A 23593-nucleotide genomic window follows, 5' to 3' on the forward strand; every position below is an offset into this window, starting at 1 on the left:
GTGCCCAGTTGCAAAGTATTTTCCAGTGTCTAAAGAATAAAATAGTTTTGCCTCCTTTTCCAATTCATGTGGAGAAGCAACCTGATATCCACAAAAGGAAAACACAGTGAAGTTAACTGTTTTTTATCAGATTTAACTTTTTTCCAAAATGACTTTGGCTGTGCAGGGATTTCCAAAGTAAGGACTGAATTGCTACACATAAGACTGCCATGGGACATTAAAAGGTATCACAATTTATAAGTTAGTGAATTTAACTTGCCTCTCAAGAAGGAAGTGGAGGGAAGTCTCCTGTTCTGGTTGAATTGGTCCCAACTGGCAGACTCAGAAAGCATCGCCCTCAGGGTCTGCGAGGAGCACGGCTTCTCCCCCAAGTTTCTTCCCCAGCTAAGGAGAGGCAGGACTATGGTGGTCTTCTCAAGGCTCAGAGGTGGTTTTTTTTTTGTTTGTTTGTTTGTTTTTTGGTTTGGTTTTTTTTTAAGTACATTGAAATCTTAAGCTCTAAAGCACTGCATGTCTTGACTTCTTCTAAATGTAGCATTGTAAGAAAAAAACTCTAAACTACCTATTACAGTCTGCCTTAGAATCTTTCTTTGGTTTATTGGCATTAGTTTTGCTAAGAAATCATGGGCTGCCTTGCACACACTATTGCTCTTAGTAACATAGTTGTGTAATAAATAATGAAACTGTAGGAGTGCTCAGTAGGTTGTATGCTTGCATTTTAACTCCAGAAAACTTTCTGTAAAGGAACTGCTTCGAAGGCTACCATCTAACAATGGACAGCATGAAGCATGATCTCAGAGATTTTCTTACCCTTTTTTTTTTTTTTTAAACCTATGAGGGCTAAGTTTTCTTTACAGTATTTGCTTTTAATGTCTCTTCTGCTTAGAGCTGGTATTTCTGAAGGAAAGAAAGTTTGTGCTCAGGTATTTTCTAAGTAGGTATTTTCTTTCATCCTTACATCAGTTTCTAGTTGACTTTAAATGAGGTTTCTGAGAGAAAGATAAAATAAGCCTTTTTAAAAGGAAGTAGCTGGAGGCTTAGGCTTTCTGTATATATGTAGTCTCATCTTAATTATAAAAATCTAACATTTATGTAACTTCATAAAAGATGGAACTATTGGATTTATTTCAAGGAAGGATGCTGTTTTCCTTCCTGAAATTAAAACAGTTGAAATCATCTGGGCAGATGAATTCTCCCTACATAAATTCGGACAGTGTTTTTTTTAATGATTGTTATAGCTTGATGTAGAAATTTTATTGCTATTCAAAATAAAAACTTATTTGAGAGACATCTGTGTTGAGAACTTAACGTAATGTGAGGAAGGACCCATGAAATAATAAAATAAATCAGCAAGAAAGTGCTCTCTAAGAAAATCTAACAATTGAAAACAAATCTGAAAAGCTGGGAAGTTTGACTGCAAGGAAAGTAATATCCTGTTTCCGGTGTTAAAGGAGCTAAAGCAATTCTTTTCTTCCATATAACTGGTACTTTTTAACTGAAGCATATGAAATTCTTCATGAGCTAACAACTCTGGCAATCTTTTCCTAATAGAGTAAGATAACTTTTTAAAAAACTCAACTCTGGGGGCGCCTCGTTGGCTCAGTTGGAGGAGGATGCAACTCTTGATCTCAGGGTCATGAGTTCAAGCCCCACAGACGGTGTAGAGATTACTTCAAAAAACAAAAACACCCCCCCCCCCCCCCGCCAAACTCCAATTTAAAAATTAGGAAATTGGCCTTAAAATGTGTACTTACATCCAGGATGTTACGGTTACCCCATATGTTACTTGTACATTTTTTATCATAAAGTTACCATTATTTAAGCAACACCAAAAATATAAGCCTCAATTGCTTATTCCTCAAAAGAAGAGGCAGTAACCCTTTTTAGATCTTGCCAGTTCTGCCTCTGAAATATGATCAACACTTACGGGAACAGTTTAGCTGTTCAAAATAATTATATAAGGCAGAAAATAGATGTGAGAGGGGGAATTCCTAGAAAACAAATTCTGCTAAAAGAAGGACACTTAGAGAATAGAGCAAAAGGTAACAGTTTAAATTAATACTAATTTCCTCTCCTCCCAGTTGTCATCTGTATTTACATACTTGTTTATACTTAAGTATTAGAGACATCTAGAATTTGTTCACAAATGAATTATAAGTTGAATAACCAGTATTACATCTGGCTGTAATAAATAATAAATGGAAACCAGTGAATTCTAGACTCGTTTTTAGTTTAGATTCAAATAGTAATCTAGATAAAAAGGAGATTAATGGCCCAGATTTCCGTAGAAGGGTACTGACTACCGAACTGTTTTCATGCTTCCTCTAAGCCTTATTCTTTGGTACAAGGTTTCTTAATTTTTTTTTTTAACTTGAGATTTAATCTTTACTTAATTTCTTTTTTAATTTAACAGTTAGCTAAATGTCTCCGTGAAAGTGAAATTGGGGAAAATTAAGTACAGTCCTCAAAACTACTTTTGTTTTAAGTGAAATGAGAGCTTAAAACTTGGAACTTCTTCCCATTTGAAATTTGGCCTGTTGTGATGCTTTGCAAACTTTTGGTTGTGATTTACTCTGTCATTTATAATTTACGGCAAATACGCTGAAGCCAAACGTGCCATTAAATAAATTCTCCAGTAATTCCCTACATTCAATTGTTTCACTAATCATTTACCTTCTGTGCAGCACCCACTAATTTTGTGGTATCTGTTTGCTTTATTTAAATTGGTCCTAATTTCTCTTTTTACTTCTGTCCTTTCTTCCCTCATGATAGCTTCTCTTGCCTCTTGCTGCAAGAATGTCTGAGGAGTCTTACTTTGAATCTAAGACAGAGGAGTCAAACAGTGCAGAGATGTCATGTCAGATCACAGCAGCAAGTAACGGGGAGGGCCATGGCATGAACCAAAGTCTGCAGGCCATGATGCTGATGGGCTTTGGGGATATCTTCTCAATGAACAAAGCAGGAGCTGTGCTGCATTCTGGGATGCAGATAAACATGCAAGCCAAGCAGAATTCTTCCAAAACCACATCTAAGAGAAGGGGGAAGAAGGTCAACATGGCCCTGGGGTTCAGTGATTTTGACTTGTCAGAAGGTGACGATGATGATGATGATGACGGTGATGAGGAGGATAATGACATGGATAATAATAGTGAATGAAAGCAGAAAGCAAAATAATAAAATGGAAAATGTGTGGAAAAACGGAAGAAACTTGCTATCTCAGTCTGTACAAAAACCAGTAAGAAGTAGAAAACTGAGCACTGAATTTTTAGGCCAATCACATTTCTATGACAGTCATTTCTTGAATGATTTTACTTTTTTTTTTTTCCCTGCTTACAGAAAAATGGGGAGTTAGTGGGGGGAATTAAGGCAGAAGGGTATATTTAATGAGTCAGCAAATGTGGTGCCTGATTATAGAAATCTGTGATTCTATTACAATATAGTAGTTTTAACTAATTACATTGTGGCTTTCTTTTTTTTTTTAAACAAATACTTTAACGTTTGTATTTGACTTGATTTCATTTATTTAATTGCTTAAGAAGACTTACATTTTGAAAAAGCACTCTTACCTCCTAATTCTTCTCTGACACTGATTTTCCTGTAACACACTACATTTTTTTTTCTTATGGTAATACACTGCACTGTCAGAAATAATTGATAGTGACTACAAAATCTAACAATAAAAAAATTGAGATGAAAGAAGACTATAACAAATATTTCTTCAGAAATACCGAAACGCCACAAATTTTCAATACTTAATGGCACAACTACTCACAGTAAAACCTGAGAGATGTTCTCAGTAATACACTGGAAGAAGAAATACTCTCATTTGAAGCCAACAGCAGATGTTGCAGGCTTTCATACCAGTGCTAGCCCTGGAAGCTTCTGAACAACACTGTTATCTGAGGCTTAGTTTCTAAAAGGAGAAAGAGATGGTCTTAAAGGGCTGCTTGCAAGCTGATATCAAGTGGGGACACAGCCCTGCTCTGCACCCCCAGTGGGAAAGGAGCATCCTGGGTTCTAGATATATGTAGAGAGGTTTTAAAGAGGGAACTAAAGATTATGAAAGGAATGGCAAGGATAAGTTATACTTACTGAGACAGAAGTATAGGATGAAGGGTCTTTTTTATATCAAATCCAGCCTTCCAGAGTGGTCTTTTTTTTTCCTTTAACCCTGACTCAGCCATGCCACTGTTAAACAGAAGTAAATGTAGGTGTCTGTCCAAAAACCTAGTTTGCCAGAGTAATATTCTCAGAATGTTATATTTGTCAAAGCTTGTTTAAACTATAAAACACTGATTAAAAAAAAAAAACAACTACAAAACATTGTGTGTGCACACACACAGACAGAAAGGCCAAGGCACAAAAACTTTTTTTCAGCCTGTATTGGAAAGAAGTGCCATTCATTTGACTATTACACTAAAATATTTCTGATGGCTCTTTTTATGGGAAATTTAAGAAAGGATATCATCACAGATACTATCTAATACTATTTCCAAGTATATTCAGTCATAAAAAGCTTCTCAAAATTTGAAACATGACATGCTTCTAATCCCTATTAACAGCTGAAAAATATCACAGAATGATCAGTATGCTGTGCCAGCTTTATTTGGAGAAAAATAACCATTAAAATGTTCTGGGTGTGAAATGTAGCATAGCCTATATACCAGAGTGATAAAGAGAAGAATCTGGAGTCAAATTAGGATTCAAAACGGCTGTGCAATCTGTTAAAAATTATTTAACCTCTGTGTGTCTGCTCATTTTTGACATGGGAATAATAACAGGACCCACTTCAAAGGACTGTTGTGAGGATTAAGTGAAATAATGTATGTAACACAGTGTGTTTTATGAAAACAGTACCAGGCCCATGGCAAGTGGTCAGTCAGTGTTAGCCAGTGAAAAGTTACTAAAAAAAAAAAAAAAAGTAGTTACAGTAACTTGGAGAACTAAACTATCAATCTCAAGTCATGCTTGTTGAGTCGCAGGAAATGGAAATTAAAGTGAACGGCTTGCAGGAAAGGTAGAAGAGAACATTCCTAGAATATAAACCATATATACAAATTTAATCTGTTGCTCTTTGAAGACTACGCAGCTGAGGAATCGGCAGGCCCTGCCACCACCCACAGACTAGGTAAAAACAAGGGATAGGCAGACCTTTCCCCTAGAAGATGGGTTCCCTAGGAGCCGACAGGAGCTGGTGCTGGCGGCACCCAGGCAGGAACACGTACAGGCATCCTGTCTGTGCTCAGCAGAGCCGTGCTCCCTCCCTCAAGCTGAGCCCCTCAAGCAGAACCTCTGGGAGCCGGGCAGAGGGCTGGTTTTCAACTCTTGACTTCGGGGCACATCCGAGTCACTGTGGTCCAGCAACCTGAAGGAGAGAGCCAAAGAGGAAGCAGTTTAAAAGCCTCTTGCCCATCTTTTGGGGTAAAGAGAAAGTCATCCGTTCCACGGATACTCACTTGAGGCCCCGTCTGTGCCAGGTCCTGCTCCAGGGCGCAGCAAGGGGGCCATGCTTACGCCACAGGACATCCATGTCCGCAGAGCCTGACATCAACAAAACAAATGCCTTACTAGTATGTAAATGGTTGACAAGTGCATGCTGAAAAGGGGAGCGGGGAAAGAGGATGGCACGTGGGGGAGTGCCATGGAGTGGACAGTGTGGGCAGAGAAGGCTGCACTGATAAGGGGATCTCTGCGAATTTTGGGATCTGTGCACTTTACGTAAGAATGTAAATCCTGTCTCTCAGTTAAGAATCATCGTCAACAAAATTAGAACATATAAATAGAAGGAAACTGACATTTTTCTTCATTTACATATAAGCCTATTATAATTACACATAAAATTTTGGTGCTTTCATGAAAGTAGCTAATTAGGGCAAAAGAGAAAGGTAATCGGACTCTATACTCAGACCAAGGTTTTACCGTTAATGAGGTAATAGTTCCCAATCTCTCAAGTGCTGTCACTTTCCTCACCAGTATTCCTAGGATGGCTGTAGCTCAGTACTCTACCAAAAAGAAACCTCAGGGGTTTAGGATACAGCAGAATTGAAAGCTTCAGTGAGAAACTTAAAACTGTTCTCCACTTGGAATTCTACTGTAATTACCACGTGGCATTATTTTACTCTCTTGTTCCAAATCAGTGTCTTTCTGCGGGTTTGAACATCCCTAAAATCTGAATCGTATAAACAGAATTTTAAAGTGGTCTCACTCTATCTGTAAAGATGATTTAGAAGATCTTTAGACTCTATTATTAGTTTTATCACTTCTTAAAAGAACTGTTTATTACATAGAATTTCTAAAGACGATGTTAATTGTGCTGCCTCTAATTCACTTTCCAGATCAGTTTTTGAAATGGCAAGTTCTTGCTGCTGGATGTATTTCCAATTACCTGACTTATAAGAACGTACATTTATAAAGAGAATAATTAAAGAAACCCTAAGAAATTGAGAGATTCAAAATGATAATTGAAACTCTGTGGTAATATCGTCAGAGTCATACAACTGAGAATATAACTAGTCTTTTTTTCTGTATTCAGAAAGCTGATCATACAGAATATGAGAACACCCTACCAGCCACTTTCATCTGGGGCCCCTAATGATGTTCGCAAGTGCTGGGGCAGAGTTTGGGTCCTCACGGGAACCAGGGATGCGGTTGAGTGCCCAGCACCCCTGGGCAGCTCCACCCAGTGAAGGACTCCACCCACGGTACCAAGAGCAGTGCCCCTCCCCGCACCGAGAAACACGCCTGACAGTTTCAGAGTTCTCCAACTCACCCCCCCCACCCTGCCCCTAAACAAACTTGCTCGACTCAAAAGGCACAGTTTCAAAATGACAGCTACTGTACAATCTGAATTGTAGAGGTCGGTGACATTTATCTTAAATCCCCACTTGTGGAAAAATGGTTTCTTTCCCCTGGTGGAAACGTCATAAAACCCCAAAATGTACCTGGGGGAGGGGCTCACTCTCCTCTATCACACTAATCCAAAATAAATAAAACAGAAACACATCCCTGAGGAAGCTTTGGTCCTGCAGAGCAGTCAGGTTAATTTAAAAGGGCCTTCTGTTGAAGGAAAATCACATTTTAATATTTTATACTTAACCCAGGGGAAGGGGTTGAAAGCACAGAGTGCGCTTGTTTGGGATGCCCTGGAAAGGCTGAGGGCCAGCGTTCAGCCAGTGATTTCTAACAGGCAGCAGATTTGTTAGACCTAAGCAACAGCTGAGCTATTCAAAACGGATCCCCATTAAAGTCAAGGAATCGGAGGCGAGATGCGGCAGAGCGCCGGCGTGACTTCTCTGGGACATACGGAACTTTAGTCCTCTGCGCGCTCTCTGGAGTAAGGAGTGTTTCGTGCAAGCTCATTAGAAAAGCTATTCGGAGTTCAACACTGATACTTTTTTGGGTTTTTGCTAACACTAGACTCGTTGCAGCCCTGTTAACAACCAGCAGTGTCTCACCACACCACGTTCGTAATAGGGCATCATTTTTCTATAATCAGGCACCTTTTGCGGCTTTGGAGTCAGGCTGTTTTCCTGTTCTGGCTTTAAGCCTGGCCAGAGAGAAGAATCTGGTCCGTTCTCTAGATTGTGGCATAGCCTGCAAACAGCATTTCTGCCGTGCACCAGGGAAGCCGAGGGCTAGTGGGGGTTCCCCTCTGACTCAGCCGAATTGCATTCTGTGGCCTGAGGAGGGGCGGGGAGCTTTTGGGCATGTGATTACTGACTTTACAACTAGCATTTTCAGCACCTACCTTAATTATTTTATATAATGTGCAGAATAGTTTATCTTTTAACGTCAGGTACAGTACACTGCACAAACTGCTTTTGCACTCTTTTGAACAAATTTTGTACTAAATAATAGAAAATATTTATATTGAGTGTGCGCTTTGAATAGAGGATGGCATTATCACTTTTTTTTTTAACAAAACCTTTTTTCCTCAACTATTCTATTACAATGTTATTCTGAGCAAACCCTATGCCAAGTATCGTGTATAATGTTTGTATGGAAGATTCCATTTCACTCGTGTGTGGTAAGACGACTCAGCTACTGATTTCGTAGTTGGAATTTGATATTCCGGCACGGAGTCCACAATGTATTCAGAAATCTAAGTTGGTGTCATACATTTCATTTTGATGTGAACTTTTCTCTGCTTTTCTTTGTTTTAAGACTCCATTTTGCAATAAACGTTTTGACAGTAAATCCCTTTGTTATGTGTTGCTGTGTATATCCGATCTTTGTTAGATTGGATTCCCAACATCCTTGGAAGGCATCACTGTCCCGCACATGCACACAAATGTGAGCTTTTCTCTCCCAAAATCAGTTGGGTGTAAGTAACGAATCTGTAGAGTGACGGGACAGTCATGAGGTGGTTTTTTTTTTTTTTTAATCCCCAAAGAATGAAAATCTTAAAGCTCACCCTACAGCAGACACTCACATGCTAAGAAGGTACAGAGAGCATAAAGGAAATGGTAAACCACGATGTGGCTGGAGATCATTAACTCTTACCCCCGGTCTTGCCAAATTCAAACCATCTTGAAGCAGTGCCTGGCTCCTGCCTTCCCCCTCACTGATCTCTGCCAGCCTGGGGCAGGAGTCCTGCCAGAGGGGTTAGCAAACCAAATCTATGCCTTTCCTCTTGGCGTCATCTTCAGCCACTCTTAGAACTCTTCCCCTCTCCTTTGGACCCTAAAACCAAATATATTAGTTTTGATTAGTAGTGACGTACAACTTTTATTTAAGAAATACTTATTTACCTATTTTGTTTAGCACACCATTCAGGGACTGTATACAAACAAAACACTACACACACACACCCCTCTCCCCAGAGAGGCTAACCTTGGTGCAGGGAAATAGTTCTGTAACTCAGTCTGTTGGTCCTCGAACTCTTCGGAGAAGTTCCTTATTTCACATCAGTTTCCGTGATGGGCAAAGGGAATGACATTTACTGCAGCTGTATTCAGCTGCCCTGTGAAGATGTAAGACCTGTTATATATTTTCTGTGATCAAATTCAGTTTTAGATTTTCTTCAAGTCATTTTCCTTTCTGCATCCTTGAAGCAGGTGAGTGCCTGTGACGATCCCAACATATATCAAGTATTTCAGAGGAGGAGAGGGGCAATCCTGAGGGAACGAGGGCACCTGGGTACATACAGAATAGCAGTGATTTCTACGCTTGCCACTTAGCCGTAATATTCAAACCCTACACATTCAAATATATTGTAACTTGCGGGTTTGGGGTTTTTTTTTTCCTTTTTTTTTTTTTTTTTTTTTTTAATAATCTACTTAGCTCCCTAGAGATTTTAACCACTGCCAGAGAGAATTTTAAGCATTTTAAGCAAAGCTGTTAAGCATTTTCCTTTATCCTCCACCACATCCAGTGCTCCGGTAAGGCAAATGTGCCCTCCTCCTTCCTCTCCCCCACACCGCTGTCGGTGTTTCGACTTCTTGCTTCTCCTCACCCAGAGTAACTTCTCTATTCCTTGCCCTGTAGTACTCAGCTAAACCCACCCTGCCTTCCGTTCCCCCCATCTTAGTCTATGAAACCCTCGCTTTTCCCTGGTAAATCCACAGGCATTGAATTCTGTACCAGAGAATTGAGCATTTTAGTTACTGTACCTCACAGTCGTATTCATTCAGCAACATTTTTAAACAAAAATTTACCCAGGATCGTATGGCAGGCACTGCCAGGCACTGAGTGAACCAACACGAAGGCAGCCTTGAACTCCTCCATCTATAATCCATATTTGTTTCACCCCCATTAAATTAAAAGCTGCTGGAAGGGAGGGGCATACGTTTCCTAGCTGGGATTAGAGCATGTGAGTTCAAAATATTTGCAGATTAGAAGGATTAACTCACCCACCCTCTGATTTTTAGAGTAATAGTAAAAGCAACCAAATTCAACTTTTTTTTTCAACTCATTCACAAAAAAATATCTTAACAAAGGTTGCAAGACACTGCCATGTTATGAGCAATCCAACCATTCTGGTGAGGTAAGTTAGTTAAGGCTAATGGCTGTGGCAGATTTTTTCATTCAAGACACAGGACACACCAGTTTTTTTCAGATCATGTAGGCAAGTCTCATTTAGGCTATGGCCATGGGCATCTAGTCAAGCAAGAAGCTCTCTGGCTTTGAAAATGATGCAGGCTAAAGTTCTTTTGCAGAGTTGCCTTTCATGTCTACACCTAATAGGGAGGTTAGTTGAATTTTCATTACAGCAAACTCTGCAACCTGGGTTTCTTGGGACAGAGTCCCATCTCACTTGTCCTTCTCCATCCATGGGTCCTAATATTTGATTAATGCAAGTGAGTCACTTGCTTAACCACTTAGAAATTCTCCTGTAAGAAGAAGCATGCAAGTCATCTGATCACCAAGGGGTTGGTTGCTTTGGAATTTTCCTTAATAATCATATGATCCCCATGTTGACTGGGAATTCCAAAGGAGGCTCTGGTATCTGGCAAACGTCAGAAACTCCTTAACTGCCAAGGCCTGTTGCGGGAGGTGTGTGTGCCAAGTACCAAGAGAGGACAATCTCAAGATCTACGGTCCCACTGCCACAGCTCACCAAGTGCAAGGAGTTGTTACAGAGAAGAAGCTGGTGCCTGTGGTTGGCTTCTGTGGGCACGATGCTTGGAGCACTGCGAAATTCCGGAGAAGTCAGGAAAGTCAGGAAAGGGGCTTCCCATTGAACATAACCTGCAGGAGGAACCAAGCCAGAGCAGCAGCCGAAAGCTAAGATGGGAAGACAAGGGATAAACCAAAAAGACAATGATAATATTGCTTTTGTTTTTCACTGCATTCATATTTCCCATGCAGCTGCTGCCCTCCTTTGAGATTGGCTCATGGACTGAAGACGACGTGGTAAGCTGGCTTCTGTTAACGCCTAGTTTGGCCCCGGGCAGGTGGTTCAGACATTCGTCCACAAGTCACAAATGCAGCCAGAGGGGTCTGGGCCTTAGGAAAGTCGCACTAGGAGAAGTTGACAAATTCCTTGTTTTTCTATTTTTAATGCAGTAATGATTTAAAATAAGGCCTCAAGAGCAAAGCAAGTATCTCTTCAAATCTTACAAGAGGATTCCACCTCCCTATTTGCTCTGAAAGGTATTCCAGAATACGATCATGAATACCAATGACAACATTACAGGAGTGATCCAGGATACCAAGTGAACATATGTGAAAAAAAAAAAAAATTGATCTTAAGTTTTCCTAAAATACCAGGGATGGTCTTGAACCACAGCGGAGAAAGATCTGGTAAAGGCAGTGCTAGCTGGGATTCTGCCGAACTGGGTTTCCTTCCTACCTCAGGCCTGTTTGGAAGTGACAGGTCCATCTTTACTCTGGCCTTCCCAAGGAGGAATGGCCATGAGCGCCCAGACATTCTCTGCAGCTGGAGCCAGAGGACGAGGACAGACTATTTAAGTCCAAAGGAAGTTCTAGACTTTACAGTTGGGTAGAAACCCTGAGGGGCAATCCTTCTTAGGCTGTTGCATCTCGCTGTTTCTTTAGTCAAAGGTCCAGAGAATTCTTGATCGGAGACTTCAGGGGCTTATGTCTGTCCAGGTCCCCTGTATATGCTTCAGGTATCCGCATATGAAAAGCAGCGGTAACGCCAGACTTAGCAAGTCCCCTGCCCAGGGAACAGCCCAGAGGCCACAGTGTGCAAGCTCACTACCAGAAACACTTGGGAAGGTCTATTTACCTAACTCAACCTGGTTCCTGGACTGGGGCATTCTCCTTCCTGCCTATGGCATTCTGGTGAAGTAAAACTGCTTTTGATATAAGCTAACTTCTTTGGCTTATAGGGTGAGAAAACCTGGTGCCACTTGCCTCTACTTCTTCCCATTCCTCAGGCCTCCTTGACTAAAGTTCCCACCAGCCCTGCTTAACAAGGAAAAACAACTTAGGATCTCCTTTATTCATGGGCCTGAATAGAATCTCTTTAACTCCAGCTGCAAAGCTGGCCCATCTCATTTGAGAAGAAAGTTTTATATATATATTATATATATATTTTTAAGATCTTATTTGACAGAGAGAGACACAGTGGGGGGGGGGGGTGCAGTAAGCTCTAACAGTTATTTTTAGTCTTTGCTCTGAGGTCGAGTGGTTTTCAAGCCATGTAAATAAAATCCCAGGGTCAAGGGCTCCCCAGAGAATTGCTGGGACTGGGTCTGGCCTCCCTTCCATCTATGTGAGAGGCTACCAGTAAACACGTGCCAAGGGAAATTCAAGGACTGAGGGTCACTGGGTCCAACTTCTTTCTACACAGGAAGCTCCCAGCTGTAACTTGTCTTGGGCCTCACAGCTACTTCCTGACCAGGCCTAGAACAAAGGGTACATTCTGCCCACTGCTGTGCGGTCCCTGTTCCTCATACAGTTCCCGGGTACACCCGTACCCCTAGGCAACCCCAGGGACCACCAGCAGGGGAAGAGAAAAATCATTATAAGTAAGAGCCTTTTTGAAGAATTTTTTTTTTAAATCTCCCAAATAAGGAGGAAAACCAACATTCCCTTAAGTGTCCCAAGGCTTCCACAGGGAGGGCTTTCTCCTCCTTGAAAGCTTAAAGTTTTAAAACCATAACACAAATGTCTTTCGTTCTCCCTTTGTGGGTGAGTCAGAAAATTACGGTGCAAAATTAGTTATTTTAATTGACTGAAAGTGTGTTTTACTGTGACGTCTGGCCACTGAGCACGTGTGAATCTTGAAAACCATGTATGTCCTCTCTTTCACAGTATTTTTGGGTTCAGCAGCTCGTCAGAAAAGGCAAGTGGAATAACTTACCCTTCTTAATTCATGCAGTTAACTTTGCTCTGGACAGGACTTAGTCTAATGCTGTTCTGCCTTCTGATCCCTTCAGGGGACTCTTCAGCGGAGATGAGCATATATGCAAGCCTGTTCAAGGAAAACAACATCACAGGAAAGCGACTGCTGCTCCTGGAGGAAGAAGACTTGAAAGACATGGGCATTGTCTCCAAGGGGCACATCATTCACCTGAAGGTACCTCAGAGAGGGAGGACGGTTGGTCAATGATCCTTACTGAGCCCCACCCCATAACAGACCCTGTGTCCGGGGCTGAGGATACGCCCATGAACGCATGGGCTCTTGCAGTACTGAAATACTTACACACAAGCTGATAACTAGCTGCTGTCCCCGAGGGACCCCTACCCCTCCTCATAGTCCAACAGCAAAAGGCTTAGCACTGGGCACAGCAGAAGTCCCCTAGATACACCCGCATGTCACTCCAGGGCCTCCAGAAATCTCCAGTCTAGTAGAAAAGATAGGTAGGTGTTAATCATGCAAGAAAGATCAAATGACAGCTGTAGGAAATGCCACAAAGGAGGCGTGAGGTTGACTGAGGGAAGTCTGCTGCAGAGAAGTTAAGGAGGAGAGCTGAAGGACAAGCAGGCGTGAACCTGGTGAAGCGGATGCGGGGGGGAAGAGGTGTTCCGAGGGTAAGGCACCGCTGGTGGAAAGGCAGAGTGGGAGAATGCTGTGTGCCAGGACTGGACACATGGCGGTGGGGTGCCTGCAGAACTGCCCTCCACCCAGCAGGCAAAGAGGCGACTTCATTTAAGCCCAGGGGGGCTGGGTACCCACTGGGAGTCCCTAAAGACGCTGGACCCATCCACAGACTGGGCAAACGCGAAGCCACCATAGCACCTCACGTCGTGGGGACACGCCTTCGGTTCACTGCGTCTGTAATTCTGACCTGCACCTGACACCACCACGTGGGGAATTTGTCCTTCGATTTCTCAGGAAATCCTAACATGTCCCCTCACACCGTAGTCTTGAACAGTTGCAAAGCTAAACCTGTTCTTGTTGCTGTTGCCTTTATTATTATTTTTTGTAGTTTAGCAACCAGATCTGTTTTGTCTTGCTCTTTAGTTACTCAAACCAGATAATTGCTGGCATCAATGTGGACATTGTTATTAGTCAGAGGTCTGTTTCAAGAGAGATCTCAGGATAAAATCAGTTTTTTCCCTGAACTTCCTCAACCCCAGTGTGGGCAGATGGAGGAGTGGGCACAGGTTGGAAAGAAGAGAAATCAAAGAAGGAAATGTTAGAAAAGAAAAAAAAAAGCAGCTTCTTAGCCAAACCCACATCTCACTAAGTCTCTACCTACATAAGTACTTTTCCCTTTACTTCAGTTAGAGCCACTGATGTGGCCTTTTCAAAGAAATCCCCTCTGAGGTCCAAAGAGAACCCATCTACCTCTGTTCGGTGGGCCCTGGACCCATGCAAGGAATATCTTTACAGCCCCTCAGCACTGGCTGGGTGATGCCTTAGCCCTAACCTCACTATCTTTTCCCCCTTAGGATACGGGTAGGAAACCTCATGCCTAAACATACATCGCAATGGCTGGCGAGTAATTTAACCTTGACCTCTGGGTGGTGGGCACGTCCATCTTGAAAAGCTGAGCTGGCTTACGTGGGCTGCGGTAGGAAGAAATTATTTTCTCTGGTGCAGAGAAATTTCAGGGTTCCAGCAGAGCAATGTGGTAAATCTTGTCCTATTTGGCAGAAGACATAAGATGCTCCCACATCCCCTTCCCCTCTGCTGTCTTTGATAAAGGACCCAACATTTCCTTAAGGAGCTGTCAGGAGGAAAGCGGGTAGGGAAGCTGTACATCACAAAACCATAGTGATTTAAATATCCTGAGCTGGCCTAGGACAAAGTGCCCCCTCCATGCTGGCTGGTATCATTAGGGCAAGCAGATTTTCAGCAATTTTGCTATTGTTCAGCAAAATCTGGGAACATGTACTCACTGCAAGTCTGGGCCTGTGCACATACAGAGAAGAATCCCGCCCTCGAGGACCGTACGTCCCAGAGAAGAGGGAAAACATGTACATACAACTTCTCAGAAGAGCCTTGGAAGTTGGGAGCAAAGGAGCTATTCTCTTCCTCTGCTTGCGGGTGGTGGTGGGCAACAGCGAGAATGGGCTGGACCCGGAGTGGGGTGGACCTTTGAGCTGGATCTTGGAGAAGGGCAGAATTTGAAATGTAGACAGGAGCAGGAAAGGCAAGAACAAGAATCCAGACAGAATAAGGAGTTAAGAGAGAAAGAAACAGAAGAGAGTGTAAGGGAACAGAAAAAATGGGTCCGATGCAAAGAGTAAGAGGTGACTCTGTCTGATGGAAGCCTCACTTGCTTGGGGAGGCCTCAGGCCCCAGAAGCAGAGGGGAGGCAAGGCCAGACCCTAGACAGCTCAGGGCTTCTGGCCAGGGGTCTGGCATTTGACCCGCTCTGGGGAGTACTGGAAGTTTTGAGATCTGACATGTTTTAAAACTTTGCTTCTGGAAGTTGTGGAGTAGATTAGAAAGGAGAGGCTGGATTTTGAAAGACCAGTTCAGAGGTTATGACACAAAATAATAAGGCCTCGCTGGTGTCTTGAAAATGGGAACAGAGAAGGGAAGGATTCCACTGGGAAGAGATCGGTTTGCATGTTCGCATAGGAAAGCGTAGTGAACACACACCGCGACATGGAATGACCCTCAAAACCGCCCTGTGGGGTAAAGGAAGCCGGACACCAAAGGTCACATGTTGTAGGATTCCATTTATGTGAACTATCCAGAAAATAGGTAAAATCCTTGAGACAGAAAACCGACTAGTGGTTGCCAGGGACTGGGTGGAGGAGGGCATAGGGAGTGACTACGAATGGGCACAGGGTCCCCAGACATTTTGGAACTAGATAGAAGGGAGGACTGCACAGCACGGGGAAGCTACAAAACGCTGCTGATGGAGCGCACTTCAAAATGGTTAATTTAATGGTAGTGAATTTCACCTTGATAAATAAAAAGGAAAGCACAGCTGCACGTACACGCCTGACCACATAGTCTTCGGCTGGGATGCTGTCTCTGTCTGATGGTCCATGTGCCTTCAGGAAGGAGGGCTGTGGCAGGGAGAGGCCACAGGAACCTGGGCAGGAGGACAAAAGGGATGCCCACCCGGGAAGTGGGAGGAGGAGGAGAGAATGGTGTCACAGACGCCAAAGATCGAAAGCTTTATAAAAGCAGGAGTCTAATGCTGCAGAGAAGCCAAGAAACACACGCATAGAGAAAAAGCCCTCCTTGGAAGCAGTCAGTTGGGAGGGGGTCAGGGCAGTGTGCCTGGCTTGTGAAGCAGAGTGTCTGCCTTGAGCTCCAAAAGAAGGAGCAGGCCAGTTATCCGTGGGGGAACCCAAGACCGCCGCGGAACTCAAGGATGAGAAGGCATATGGGCATGAGGACTCTCCAGAGAGGGGAGCCGCAGAAGTCCGCTAGACGCCCGCAGCATGGGTGTGTTACTGGCCATGTGTGGGGGGCTCGGCCAACATGTGACGCTCCACTAAACTCAGCGGGGTCATGGGTATGTCCAACAAATAAGCTTATATGACAAAGAAAGTTTAAAGGGAAAGGATGTTGGAAGCTTGCTCTGGGTGCTCCGGGATCCACTCATGGAGATATGAGGATTAAATAATGCTTTGAGCTGGGCCTCTGGGGCTAGGACACCAGGTGACTATCTCCAGACTAAAGGAGCCCTCCCGATACCTGTCAGACGTGTTATACACACACACACACACACACACACACACACACACACACTCACTCACTCTGTGCCGGCCACTCTCTGCTCTTTCACTAAGGAAAGCACAGTCATGTCTGTGTACTTTCTCAGAAAGACTCTCAGCCCTTAAACTGTGGGTCATGAAAGCGAACGGTCCTTCTGCCTACCCTTTTGCCACGCAGTTGTCCCTCTCAACCCAGCTCAGCATCCTTCTCCCTCTGCCTGGAAGCCTTCATGTGGAGGGGCTGTGTGGAAGGAACATCCCTAAGTGTTCATTACATTGTCAAGTGTCAACAGCTTTCATTTCGCTTTGAAAAATGCATCTAATTTTTCTCACATTGGCACTTTTTTTTACTCTCTACGTGATACGTTCAGTTCACAGAAGAGCTGGATTATACCTGATGAGTATAAAAAAATCATGATTTAAATTGTCCTCCTTTCCTTGAAGAGTTCTTTGTGCCTCATTGGGGGAAGGAGTGCTGGACACACACCCATAGAATAGCCCTTACAATGCAGTAAATCCTTCTGCGAGATTTCAGCCTTGGAGTCTCTGGTGATATATTCATGTTGTCGTTTTTCCCGTAGTTACTGAGGGCGACAAGTGCAGTCCATACACCAGAACATGAACTTGTCACGAGTAGACTCTCTACCAGGATTTGAAGAATGGTCTGAGATTTCACATCTTTAAAATATCTTCCTGTTCCATTAAATAATTACAAACTACCTATAATACTTTGAACCATCACTTTTAGTCTCCATCGATGGTGGACAATAACATCCCCAAGATATTTTATGGGCTACATAAATAAAGATTGCCTTTATAGGTACACAATAATTTTAATCCTCTTGTGGCATTATCGGATCATTAATAAAGTCATGTGTTTCTTTTTTGTTTTCTGTTCTTTTTTTACAGTCAGCCATTGAGAAATTAACCCACGATTACCTAAACTTGTTTCACTTCCCACCACTAATTAAGGTAAGATTTTTTTTTTTTCTACTGAGAATGTGCTATTTTATTGATATATGCACCTGCGACATCCACACCTACATTTGCCAATGTCGGGAACTGTTGTTTGAAGGGAAATTTAATCATTATCTGTCCAACAAAAGGCCCTTTGAGTGAAGAGTAGCATGTGCATAAATTGAACAGGCTTGATTCCTGTAAGTTGAAATATTAACAATATATTCGTGATAAGAACAACACATGACTCCTTAGTGGGGAGGGGAGGTAGGTATTAACACTGTAGGTTAGTGCAGTGGCCTCCCACCTGTCTCTGGAGACCTTTGTCCCACACGTAAGTCACTAAAGGAATTCACATGCTGGGGCTCTAGATTATCGCTAGCCCTGGGGCGGTGGGGAGGTTACAGTAGGGGGTGATTATTGTCTGAATGATATGTTAGCATCTTTGACAAATTATTTTGAATATAGTCTAAAGGTGGATGGCCCATTTTGTTATACAGTTGGTAGATATTTGCGGTTAATACACAGACCTCCGCTCACTCACTCACTGTGGTTTCCATCTCTGAACTCCTGGAGGTCCATTTTGTTCCTCCGCTTGGCCCTTCATTGTCATCTGCTCCAGTAGGCACGCAGCCCCTCTCTGGGAATAGCTTCCAGACATCTTGATTGTTAAGATACTCTCCATCTCCTAGCGTGCCTTCAGGTGTTAAGTGCATTTCTAGGGTAAAACTGCACAATGCAAGAGGCATTGTAAAACCTTGTGAGACGGTGACATTCGATTTGTGGCGTGCGAGATGAATCATGTGGAAATGCTCTCAAAGGCTTACGGTGTCCTTTCTCTTGCTTTCAGTAATTGGAATTTGGAGCTTAATCCAAAATAACCAAATGGGAATCAGAAGGTTAGAATGGAAACACTAGTGCTGAGAAACCATTTCTTTTATATGAGAAGGAAAAGTAAAAAGACAACGTCCCGTCTGGAATAAATGGTGCTGGGTTTTTCTGTTTTAGGACTCTGTAGATGAACCTAAAGAAAATGAGGAAAAAATTGTGAACCTTGAACTTGTTTTTGGTTTTCACTTGAAACCAGGAACCGGCCCACAGGTAAATCATATTTTAAATCCTTTGGATGAATTTCAGTCTAATCTACTCTTTTTTCCCTCTTGGAACTCTATGATTTCATACACCTCTCACCTGTCCCCAACCAGCCAACACCTCAATTCTGAGTAAATTCACAGACTTCATAGAATGGAATTTGGCTGAAAAGCTGCCAGCCACCTGTTCCAGTCTTGGAATCTTACCCTTGTTCAGCGAAGAGTCTTGTGTGAGGCCACCGAAACCACCAAGGAAGCTCACAGCAAAGTGTGGGGTGGGGGTGGGGGCATATCCGAGTGATTATTCATGCTGCTGGGCTTCGAGCATCCCGTATTCCTGCTTCTGTTTTAGAATGCTGAGAGTGAGACGACACCCGGAGTCAAACTATAGGCAATAAGGAAACCCAAGTTATCAGCTGGAAATAGGACAGCAGAGCATTTGACCAGCACTCATTTAGTCAGGCTCTCTCCCTTTATGTTAATTTTAAAACGTGGCACAGTTATTTGACCCAGGTGGCAGGTGAACTGGCATCACCATAGGTCTAAGGGACTTTGGATTACCGTGCAGAGGCAGTCATGACGGTAACTGCTACTCATTGACCACTTACTGTGTTCCAGGCATATGGTGCTGTGGTGCTGATGCTGCTTCCCCCCATGTTACCAGTGAGGGACCTGAGGCTCTGTAGGGTCAATGACTTACCCCAGGATTCCCGGGCTAGCAAGCAGCGGGATTAGGGTTTGAACACAGGCCTCTGGGACCCGAACCAAGCTCTTACCTCCTGCACCATCTGTACCTTTCCCTTGAGGCAGACAGGAGACCTTGTGCGTACAGCTCCTTACAACCCCAGCCCTCGTGGGGCTTGCGCAGGCGGCTCACGGCCCGCCACTGATCACAACTTGCTTATCCGAGGCCATTCCTGAAACCAGCGTTTGGGAGTGACTGGAAATGGTTGGGAGGGCATGAGTGTCACCCAGGGCTTCCAAAGATATACTTTCTAGACATCGGACAGAGCGTCCTGCCTACACCTGCAGGTCTACTCATGCTTCTGCTGAAGGGAAATCTTCTTCTCCCTTGTTTGGCCACAGAAGCCGGCTGAGTGAAAGTTGCTCTGACTCCAGGTTTCTTGTACGTGGACACTTTCCTTTCTCTCCACGAGTGGGTCACTGTCTGTTCATTGCTGTCATTAGCAGCAGCTACAGAAAGCGGGCGGGGAGAGGCAGATCCTCTCTCCAACAATAACCGGGAGCCCTTCTCACCCAGACAGTCTATAAGCTGTGGGCACTCCCAAGTCCATCTGATGGTACAAATTACATACTTTAACTTGCCTTCTTTGATATCCTCAACTCCAAGGCACTCAGGACTTTGTTTAGACCATCTTATGGCTTGTAGGTAGTAAAAGAAGAGGGAAGAATTTTCTTGAGAGAGACTTGTCAAAAGCAGTCTCAACCAAGAAAATCATTTTCGGTTAACAAAGAAATGACTTGTTAATGTGGAAAACAAAAAATCCATCTTTTTGTAAAAACTTGGATGGTATAAATGATCCTAGAGACCAACACTGGTCTGTTTTTGGCCTCAAGAGTGCAGACTTCTTGAGCCAGAGGTTTTCACAAGGCCTAACGTCACTACAGTTTTTGTCAGGCGGCTGATACTTGATCATGCCTACAGAGTAATAAGTTCAACTGTGCATTCAGCAGACATTAACTGAGGACCTGCTCTATGCAAGAGGGCCAGAGTACAAAATCAAAAAGCATAGTCTTTGGCTTGCCAGGAACCCATCACTGATCGGAAGAAATAGATGAGATCAGTGAATGGTTATAGTACAGAACACTTTTTTTTTTTTTTTTAAACATCAAGCACATCATTCAGTGGAAGCAACTGGATGTGCCTTGAAAGCCGATACAAAAAGGGGTCAGAGAGGATCCTAAGGTCTTTGGGGTAGAAGTGGGGCTTCAGCTAGAACGTTAAAACCATCAGGAATTAATTTGGTAGGGAGAAGACATGGAAGGCAATAGGAATCGCATAATGTAAAAGCTCATCAGCCCGAAGCCAAGAACACACAGGGAGCTGTTCTTCGGGCTGGTGCCTATGGGACCTCACAATGCACCTCAAGCAGCACTGCCCCTGGGACGGCATGAAGCGGGTAGACTAGTGCGGCAAGAGTTAAGGCCAGAAGAGTGGCTGGCAACCAGTGAGAACTATCCTAGGTGCTAAACCAAGGTGTTTGAAGAGTTTTAAATAGAGTAGGTGGGATCAGATTTCTGTTTTTAAAAGCTCTCTCAGAAGCACAGGGGAGGAGGAACTGGAAAGGACCAGGCTACAGTGAGAAAGACTAGGATCGGGAGATGCAGACAACCAGGTGAAAGGGGATGAGGAGAGGAGGTGATGGCTGTGCCATGGAAGGGCCGAGTCTAAGGACTCTGAGATGGAACTAATCAGCTTGGGTGACCTGCTGGAAATGGGGTGGGGGAGAGGGAGGAGTCAGGACAGTGCTGAGGCTTCCGGTGTGGGGAGCTGGACAGAGAAGGTTATGATGTAATCAGTCAAGAGTGAAATGTACGATGTGGATGTAGTGCTATGGTGCTAAAGTATTAAGAAGTGACTGGAATGGGTGAGGTCAACCAGGGAAAGCTTTTTTTGGAAGGGGTGAGTTTTCAAACAAGGCTTGAAGAGGTTCACGGTCATTTGCAAATAATTTCCTGACTATAATATTTAAAGCTTATGCTTTCGAGGGAGTACTTCATTCTAAAGTGGTCAGGTTATTTCATAAATGTCATCTCATATATCCTCCTGGCATTTCTGTGAGACGCATAAGGAACAGTATTGTCATCAGTGATCAGGAAACAGGGAGCAAGAAGAAATATGCGGGCCGCCTCAGGTGAGGGGAGGACAGAGCTCAGACTAGGAATGACATCTTCATTGTTACTTTCTTCTTAAACATGTGCTAGCTCTCGTGCATGATGCAAGAGAGTTAAGCCATCTGTAAATTTTCATAAAATACTCCTAGAATAAGTTACTGTCCGGTTCTAAGCTACCCAGTTATGCCATCTGGTCTATACCCCAGCATTATGAAACATTTTCCCCAAAATGTGCTTTGAATTGAAATTCCAGTTCCCCACATGAAAACCTTGTTACCTTGACTTTTAAAGGTAGAACCCAAGAAAAAAAAGACATCCTCAAAATCCCAGCCAACTGAGTTCTCATAAACCCATCCTCCCAGAAAAGGTGAAGCCTTTCCATGACTAGGATAAGTTACAAGAGGACACTAGCACTAAGCGAGTTCTGTCTATCCTGGGTTTGCACAGCAGGGGATCTGCTTGACCATTTCACCTTTTCTTTTACAAACAAAGCAAAAGATGCGTTCTAACTACAGCCACGGGGAATCATATAGGACAGTGACTTTATCATGAAAATAGTAGCTACATTTTCCCATTGCCTCTAAGAAGGCCCACCAGCTCAACAACCACTTAAAATTGGTATGTTGTTTCCGGAACTGGCCTACTAGGAGGAGAGAAAGAAAATATGACCTTGGACACAAAGAGACAAATACATGTAGAGGAGAAAGCCTTTTGTTTTAAGACCTATCAGCCTTTTGTTCTAAGGATTCAGATACAATTCTTTTTTTTTAGCCGCGTTTTCTTTTTTTAGCCTCATTTTACAACCAGATGGATTCTGGCACAAAAGTGAGGTTGATTTGCTCAACTGAGGAAAGCCATTCACATTTGAGTGGCTGTATGCCGGCGAGAGTGGCCCAGTGCCACTGCGTGATGCCTTGCTGTGGTCCATCTTTCCTGCCACACCCTCTGAAGGGCAGGACCTCGGCAGGCTAAAGCCCCATACAGACTTTGAGAATCCTCACACAAATGAAATAGGCTTTTTTCTTTGCTTTGTGAGGCAAAGTGGGAGGGAAAATAAGAGCTCGGACCAAAGATTTCACTGGCAATTTAAACTGACAATAAGTTAGAATGGGTTTTCCTCCTGTATTTGACCTATTTCTAAAAAGTAAATTAGTAATTTAAATAATGCTTTATGTTGTGGCAATGCTGAAGTTATGACAGTGGAATTGGCAGAAACGGGGTCTTTCTCAGCTCAAAATTTTCCTGTGCTCAGGCTGGAAATGTTTGATGATGATTATTTCACACCTCTGCCAGACAGTGTGGTAAGTGCTTTATGAACATTTTTCTCATGTAATTGTTATAAGCCACTGTCCCAGGGAATGTCATCCCTAGATCATGTCCAGAAGGAACTGAGGACAGGAAAGGTAAAATTCCCTACCCAGAGACCCTCCTAGTGAGGGGCCGAGCCGGTCGGAGGACTCAACCACTGTGTCATACTCCCCTTTCTGGAAAGTATCATCGTCCCCTCAAATAGGCATATGGGTAAAAAGATTGGTAAAAAGATAATTTGGGGGGATCACCTAATACTAAATTCCCACTTTTTATTTTGTGTGGGAAATGCCTTGCATTTTTGTAATCTAAGGCCTTTGACTTGGCACAAAAGGAAGAAGGCTTCCAGAATCTCAGACAGCTCCTTTAGCCGCCCCCTCCAGGGTGGCAACCACCCTTTTTTTACTGACATATTCAGCTCCATGGAGTTTATTATTATATCTCATATAAACTCGCCAGTCAAGGATATTGATTCTCAAATTGCCAAGGAATAAACTATCAAATCACCCAGCAGTTTTCTCACCAAGAAACTTTCTGAGACTGTGTCATAAAAATTCAAAAGCCGGGTTACGAAGGAACTATCTAGAGAGTTGCGCATTCCTTGCGCATGCCGGACAATCACCGACTTTGCCCCTTGAGTCCTAATTCCCTCATCTCCCCAGCGAGGCATGGAAACAAACCTGTGGGTCTGACTTGACAGCCACCACAATCGGGGAGGACCCTGGGAAGCCGCACCCAGGCTCCCACAGACCCTGAAAGAGAGACAGGCTTCTGGACCCCGGGACTTCCTACCAGAGGACCATGACTTTGGATTTTTTTTGGAGGAATTCTGAAGGAGCAAG

The 23593-nt window shown here is 43.4% G+C and overlaps 1 protein-coding gene across 4 annotated transcripts in view; it reads left to right on the plus strand.

The window, feature by feature from the left end:
* The window catches only part of MAP3K20 (mitogen-activated protein kinase kinase kinase 20), a 177404-nt gene that overhangs the window by 131795 nt on the left and 22016 nt on the right, over nucleotides 1-23593 (plus strand). For 3 of the 4 annotated variants that reach the window (XM_032880475.1, XM_032880472.1, XM_032880474.1), the window contains exons 12-16: nucleotides 10810-10854; nucleotides 12724-12754; nucleotides 12849-12988; nucleotides 17449-17511; nucleotides 18505-18597. In XM_032880475.1, the coding sequence (XP_032736366.1) occupies nucleotides 10810-10854; nucleotides 12724-12754; nucleotides 12849-12988; nucleotides 17449-17511; nucleotides 18505-18597 (372 nt within the window). Of the gene's footprint in view, nucleotides 1-2772; nucleotides 3454-10809; nucleotides 10855-12723; nucleotides 12755-12848; nucleotides 12989-17448; nucleotides 17512-18504; nucleotides 18598-23593 lie in introns of those variants that run through there. The other variant, XM_032880476.1, reaches the window with a different exon arrangement.

This window comes from Lontra canadensis, unplaced genomic scaffold (genome assembly GCF_010015895.1).
Source record: "Lontra canadensis isolate GAN:19392208 unplaced genomic scaffold, GSC_riverotter_1.0 scaffold69, whole genome shotgun sequence".
NCBI lineage: Eukaryota > Metazoa > Chordata > Mammalia > Carnivora > Mustelidae > Lontra > Lontra canadensis.